This window comes from Coregonus lavaretus, assembly GCF_964263955.1.
Source record: "Coregonus lavaretus genome assembly, contig: HAP1_SCAFFOLD_2453, whole genome shotgun sequence".
In the NCBI taxonomy this organism is placed as follows: Eukaryota; Metazoa; Chordata; class Actinopteri; order Salmoniformes; family Salmonidae; genus Coregonus; species Coregonus lavaretus.
This window is the reverse complement of record NW_028159301.1, coordinates 1-7,930: the sequence shown is the minus strand read 5'-3', so window position 1 is coordinate 7,930 and position 7,930 is coordinate 1. Positions and strand designations below refer to the sequence as shown.

Genomic DNA, 7,930 nt, shown 5'->3' with positions numbered 1-7,930 from the left:
AATCGAACAAAAACAGAACTAGGCCTATTTCAAACAAATTATCAGTAGAATCTGTAAGACAGAACTGTTTAGCAGGCATACAAGCAGGGGGAAAATACCCACTCTGAATCGAACGTTTAGAAAAAATATATATTAAACAATAGCCTACAGTCTTTCTAAAAAAAAAGGGCCATGGGCTATGCATGGTAGGCCTCCACTTTAAACAAAAATTATATCAAGAACTTAAAAAGGGTTCTTCATCTGTCCCCATAGGAGAACCCGTTTTGGTTCCAGGTAGAACCCTTTTTACACGGAACCAAAAGGGGTTCTAACTGGAACCATAGAGTGTTCTCCTATAGGGACAGCCGAATAACTAATTTGGAATCCTTTTTTCTAAGAGTGCATTATAACCATTATAGATAGGTAGGATATAGGCTATCTGAACAGCGTGTTGCTGGTGTTATTTCTGTGACAACTCAATCTCACCTCCGCTGCTCTGGGGTTGACTCGACCAGACCAGTGTTCCCGCCAGCTGAGCAAAGCGCGCGCTGAGGCAGCAGTAAACGTGTGTGATACAGGATTTGAATGCGTGACAGGCTCAACTCAAGTCACAACCAATTCAGTTAGCTAAATGAAATGAAATGAAATGAGACAGATCCAGTCTACCTAGATCAATGACTGCCTGTAGATTCGTATTTTATTTTACTCTTGGGGGCAAGACATTTACAATAGCCAGTGAGCAAAACTCTAGGCCTGGGCTAATTCTTAAAAATAAATGAAATAAAACTTGACAAAACTAAGGAATCAATTATACTTTATTTCTAAATAAACAAATACAAATGTTCAAAACTATAACAATTTTGTGAACATTAGCACATGGTTTCGTTTCCTCATGTTCCTCATAGCTCTAAAACCAGAAACGTCATTTGATCCTATGAGATATACAATTTATAGGTATAATTTATTAATCAAATAGTATGAAAAGGTCAAAGCATAATTTAATTCAATAGGCCTAATATTTGGTAAGAGAATAGATTTCATTTATGTGGCCCAAAACAACTGCATGGCGGTCAAAAACACCTTGGTAACTAACTCTGCTTAAATTAGCTACTTCCATGAAATTCCATATAACATTGAATTTAACACCCATTTGAGACAGAATGAACTGTAATATTTAACTTTACACAAAAATTAGTCCAGTTAATTAAATACATAAATAATGGCCCACCTTTCATAAACGAAAATGTAGAAAAATAATCTGTAATAATTTACAATCATTTACATTTTGAACATCACTCTAAACCAGGTTATTCAACTCTTACCCTATGAGGTCCAAAGCCTGCTTGTTTTCTGTTCTACCTGATAATTAATTGCACCCACCTGGTGTCCCAGGTCTAAATCAGTCCCCTGATTAGAGGGGAACAATGAAAAAACACAGTGGAACTGGCTTCTAGGACCATTGTTGAGTTTGATGGCCATAAACCATGCAATGTTCAGTCAAATACAAGAGGGAAAACTTAATTAAAAGGGCTTACTGTCTGCAGTGACTATGCCTGTGTAATTTAATGAATGCCATTTGTGATTCTATTTTCAATCTCCTTTACATAGCCTAGTTTTAGTGCTCTGTCCTGTGTGTGTGTGCCTCTCCTGCCTGTGCTGCTGTTGCTGCCTTAACACTTCCTCTCCAAAAAAAAAGACTCCTCTCAATGGCACTGCCTGGAAAAATAAAGGACATGTTAATGTATAAAGCCCAAAAGACAGTCAGTGAAAATAATGAAACATTTACAAAGTATTCAAAGCAGACCTCAGTTTAGCAGACAAAGTGCTTTATTGTATTTAAGCGAATGCTTATGGAATGGAGTGTATTATTATTATAATTATGTGTCGAACAATAAACATCATAGAACATGAGTTAACATTTCTCACAGGACACCAGCGGTTACTCCCACTGACCACCGGCAGACAGCAATACACACACACACACACACACACACACACACACACAATGATTTAGCAACGTGTAGCAAGGACTCTGGGTCACCATTACAGACCTCACAATCTGCAGGGAAGATCTCTCACAAAAACTGCATATTCAATCCAACAAACTACTTATCTATTTTGTAACAGTATTCTGTTTTGATTAAAGTTGATTCCATAAGTATTATCAACTTCAAACCTTTGAGGGATTGAGAAAATTCTGCCCCTGCAGATTCTGTTAAGCCCAAGTCGTCTTCATGTATTAATTTCCAAACAGTTAAAACCCCATAAACCTCACACCTGTTTGTCCTCATATCTGTAATCATTAACACCTATCAGTGTGACACGCACACACACACACACACACACACACACACACACACACACACACACACACACACACACACGCGCACACACACACACACCTCCAACCCTCCATATGTTCTCCCAGAATTCATATGTTAAAAGAATAAACAAACATTCAATCAAACCGATACATTTACACCGTACAATATTTTCATGTGTGGTCGTTTTGACTGTAGATGTATGCACACAGATGGGAAAAGTTGCTTGTCGGGTTCAGTAGGGCCTTTACACAGAGGAGGGTGAAGGGTCAGCCAACGACGGACAACACCACCACCTATGTCCTAGTGGACTGGGGCTCAGTGGGGGGGGTAAGTCCATTGTAGGAGTCCAAGTCTGTGACATGGGAGCACCTTCACTATGGATCCAGCCACTTTCTCTCAGAAAGTGTGCTCACCATGACTATAGGAAGCCATCTAGGCCAAACAGCGCTGTATCCTCTTTTTGAGTCCTGTGGGTGAGGGCAGGGAGAGCTGGCCTGTGGGTGAGGGCAGGGAGAGCTGGCCCGTGGGTGAGGGCAGGGAGAGCTGGCCCGTGGGTGAGGGCAGAGAGAGCTGGCCCGTGGGTGAGGGCAGGGAGAGCTGGCCCGTGGGTGAGGGCAGGGAGAACTGGCCCGTGGGTGAGGGCAGGGAGAGCTGGCCCGTTAGGGCTTAGGGTTAAGGTTAGGGCTTAGGGAACATGGAGCAGGCATGCAGTGATGATGCAAGGGGGAGCGACTCCTAAAAGAGTTGAGAGTCTAGACTGCATCTGAAATGTTACCCTATTCCCTAAATAGTGCACTATTTGTGACCAGAACCTGGCTAACCCTAATCCTAAACCTAAGTGGGCTCTTGTCAAAATGATTGCACTGTTATGGGGAATAGGGTGCCATTTCAGACGCACTCAAACTTCAGCAGAAGCTGTCAGAGGACAAGCACGACGAACACCATTACGAAAGTCACACACACACACACAACAACACACACAGCTCCCTGCTGAGCCAGGAGCAGCGGGGAACGAAGGGTTAACACCAGCACAGAGGCCGTCTCCACACCAAGAGGTAGACATACTGACCCCTCCCCAATGGTGAAGGTTAGGATTTGGGGAAGGTAAGCTCCATCTGTGTCTAATGACTAAGTTCTACCCATAACCTCCATATCAGAGACGGCCATTTTAGTTTTTATGTTTGAAAACTGAAAGTCAATAAAATAATAATAAAATTGTATCAATTTGACTCAACAATAATAGATTGAAAACACCTACTACACAGGAAGAGGGAAAATGTTGAAAATAAAAGTGGGGATACATCTCAAAGTAACCACCCTACTATTAAAATAACATTTAAACTTTGTAAAAAAAAAGAAAAACATTAAAAAATACAAAATTAAATAATTTGGAGTATAAAGGCACACCTCTTACACAGTGTATACGATGAAAACACAGTTTAAAGCATGGTAAGGAGAAACTGATGGGGTTAAGACTAGGAGAGTTACAATGGATCTAAACAGCCAAGACACAGGAGGAAGAAACCGTATTCCTGCAACATGCATTTGTTTTGTTTTTACAGTACGTACAAGCATTGTACAAATTCAAGCAGTATCATTCTTCATATAACACAACACTGTCATTCACTCAAAGGGTGGTGTTTTAAAATACAAGTATATTTCATGACTAAAATGCAACGTAAAAATATATGTGAATATAATCTATGCCTCTAAAAACAAACAAACCATAATAATGGAAGCTTTTTGCTTGGGTTAGAATAGTCGAGGAGGACGACGTCACTGGTTTTAGTTGGTTACCCATCACAGCTACAACACCACAGACAGATTCTTCTCACTTGGTACAAATCAGAGCCATACACACACATGGCGCACAATTGGCCCAGCGTCGTCTGGGTTTGGCCGGTGTAGGCCGTCATTGTAAATAAGAATTTGTTCTTAATTGACTTGCCTAGTTAAATAAAGATAAAATAAAAAACATATATACACACACACTACTGTTCTAAAGTTTGGGGTCACTTAGAAATGTCCTTGTTTTTCGATAGAATAGCAATTTTTTTGTCCATTAAATTAACATCAAATTGATCAGAAATACAGTGTAGACATTGTTAATGTTGTAAATGGCTATTGTAGCTGGAAACGGCTGATTTTTAATGGAATATCTACATAGGCTTACAGAGGCCCATTATCAGCAACCATCAGTCCTGTGTTACAATTGCACGTTGTGTTTGCTAATCCAAGTTTATCATTTTAAAAGGCTAATTGATTATTAGGAAACCCTTTTTTGCAATTATGTTAGCACAGCTGAAAACTGTTGTGCTGATTAAAGAAGCAATAAAACTGGCCTTCTTGAGACTAGTTGAGTATCTGGAGCATCAGCAATTGTGGGTTCGATTACAGGCTCAAAATGGCCAGAAACAAATAACTTTCTTCTGAAACTCATCAGTCTATTCTTGTTCTGAGAAATGAAGGCTATTCCATGTGAGAAATTGCCAAGAAACTGAAGATCTCGTACAACGCTGTGTACTACTCACAGGTCCTCAACTGGCAGTTTCATTAAATAGTACCCTCAAAACACCAGTCTCAACGTCAACAGTGAAGAGGCGACTCCGGGATGCTGACCTTCTAGGCAGAGTTGCAAAGAACAATCCATATCTTAGACTGGCCAATAAAAATAAAAGATTAAGATGGGCAGTCTGAGATATGGCTTTTTCTTTGCAACTCTACCTAGAAGGTCAGCATCCCGGAGTCACCTCTTCACTGTTGACGTTGAGACTGGTGTTTTGCGGGTACTATTTAATGAAGCTGACAGTTGAGGACCTTTGAGGCATCTGTTTCTCAAACTAGACACTCTAATGTATTTGTCCTCTTGCTCAGTTGTGCACTGGGGCCTCCCACTCCTCTTTCTATTCTGGTTAGAGACAGTTTGCGCTGTTCTGTGAAGGGAGTAGTACACAGCGTTGTACGAGATCTTCAGTTTCTTGGCAATTTCTGAAAATTGGAACACAGGACTGATGGTTGCTGATAATGGGCCCCTGTACGCCTACAGCTACAATAGCCATTTACAACATTAACAATGTCTATACTGTATTTCTGATCAATTTGATGTTATTTTAATGGACAAAAAGATTGCTTTTCTTTCGAAAACAAAGACATTTCTAAGTGACCCCAAACTTTTATATATATATATATATATATATATATATATATATATATATATATATATATATATATATATATATATATATATATATATATATATATATATATATATATATATATATATATATATATATATATATATATATGTATGTATGTATGTATGTATATATATATATATATATATATATATATATATATATATATATATATATATATATATATATATACATATACACACACACATACATACATATACATATATATATATATATATATATATATATATATATATATATATATATATATATATATAGACACATATATATAGACATGAACCGTATACAGTGGGGAAAAAAAGTATTTAGTCAGCCACCAATTGTGCAAGTTCTCCCACTTAAAAAGATGAGAGAGGCCTGTAATTTTCATCATAGGTACACGTCAACTATGACAGACAAAATTAGATTATTATTTTTTTACAGGAAATCCAGAAAATCACATTGTAGGATTTTTAATTAATTAATTTGCAAATTATGGTGGAAAATAAGTATTTGGTCAATAACAAAAGTTTCTCAATACTTTGTTATATACCCTTTGTTGGCAATGACACAGGTCAAACGTTTTCTGCAAGTCTTCACAAGGTTTTCACACACTGTTGCTGGTATTTTGGCCCATTCCTCCATGCAGATCTCCTCTAGAGCAGTGATGTTTTGGGGCTGTCGCTGGGCAACACAGACTTTCAACTCCCTCCAAAGATTTTCTATGGGGTTGAGATCTGGAGACTGGCTAGGCCACTCCAGGACATTGAAATGCTTCTTACGAAGCCACTCCTTCGTTGCCCGGGCGGTGTGTTTGGGATCATTGTCATGCTGAAAGACCCAGCCACGTTTCATCTTCAATGCCCTTGCTGATGGAAGGAGGTTTTCACTCAAAATCTCACGATACATGGCCCCATTCATTCTTTCCTTTACACGGATCAGTCGTCCTGGTCCCTTTGCAGAAAAACAGCCCCAAAGCATGATGTTTCCACCCCCATGCTTCACAGTAGGTATGGTGTTCTTTGGATGCAACTCAGCATTCTTTGTCCTCCAAACACGACGAGTTGAGTTTTTACCAAAAAGTTCTATTTTGGTTTCATCTGACCATATGACATTCTCCCAATCCTCTTCTAGATCATCCAAATGCACTCTAGCAAACTTCAGACGGGCCTGGACTGGCTTAAGCAGGGGGACACGTCTGGCACTGCAGGATTTGAGTCCCTGGCGGCGTAGTGTGTTACTGATGGTAGGATTTGTTACTTTGGTCCCAGCTCTCTGCAGGTCATTCACTAGGTCCCCCCGTGTGGTTCTGGGATTTTTGCTCACCGTTCTTGTGATCATTTTGACCCCACGGGGTGAGATCTTGCGTGGAGCCCCAGATCGAGGGAGATTATCAGTGGTCTTGTATGTCTTCCATTTCCTAATAATTGCTCCCACAGTTGATTTCTTCAAACCAAGCTGCTTACCTATTGCAGATTCAGTCTTCCTAGCCTGGTGCAGGTCTACAATTTTGTTACTGGTGTCCTTTGACAGCTCTTTGGTCTTGGCCATAGTGGAGTTTGGAGTGTGACTGTTTGAGGTTGTGGACAGGTGTCTTTTATACTGATAACAAGTTCAAACAGGTGCCATTAATACAGGTAACGAGTGGAGGACAGAGGAGCCTCTTAAAGAAGAAGTTACAGGTCTGTGAGAGCCAGAAATCTTGCTTGTTTGTAGGTGATCAAATACTTATTTTCCACCATAATTTGCAAATAAATTCATTAAAAATCCTACAATGTGATTTTCTGGAGAAAAAAAAATCTCAATTTGTCTGTCATAGTTGACGTGTACCTATGATGACAATTACAGGCCTCTCTCATCTTTTTGGTGGCTGACTAAATACTTTTTTCCTCCACTGTATCTGGCTCTGGAACAGGCATAATGATATTGCGTTTCCCTTGTTAAGACCACGCCAACCAGTCGTTTCCCTTGTTAAGACCACGCCAACCAGTCGTTTCCCTTGTTAAGACCACGCCAACCAGTCGTTTCCCTTGTTAAGACCACGTCAACCAGTCATTTCCCTTGTTAAGACCACGCCAACCAGTCGTTTCCCTTGTTAAGACCACGCCAACCAGTCGTTTCCCTTGTTAAGACCACGCCAACCAGTCGTTTCCCTTGTTAAGACCACGCCAACCAGTCGTTTCCCTTGTTAAGACCACGTCAACCAGTCGTTTCCCTTGTTAAGACCACGTCAACCAGTCATTTCCCTTGTTAAGACCACGTCAACCAGTCGCGATTGTATGGATTACATTTGGTAAAAGAGATAAAACAACCTTTCAACGTCGCAACAAAAGTCTGAATAACAGGCAGACAACAATGTTAAAAGGAGAGGCTGACAGGTTGGCATGACGTCACCACTTAAACAACAAAAGTATATTTTTCTACAACCCAGCA

General features: G+C 39.9%; 1 protein-coding gene across 1 annotated transcript; it reads right to left on the bottom strand.

The window, feature by feature from the left end:
* Window positions 1–1,858: 1,858 nt before the first annotated feature.
* LOC311123047 (uncharacterized protein) lies at window positions 1,859–2,962 on the bottom strand (the record flags this gene model as incomplete). The annotated part of the gene is given in 3 exon segments (XM_084197334.1): window positions 1,859–2,632; window positions 2,634–2,690; window positions 2,693–2,962. Coding segments are annotated over 3 exon segments (363 nt in total), but the record flags the coding sequence as incomplete, so codon positions are not given.
* Window positions 2,963–7,930: the final 4,968 nt, after the last annotated feature.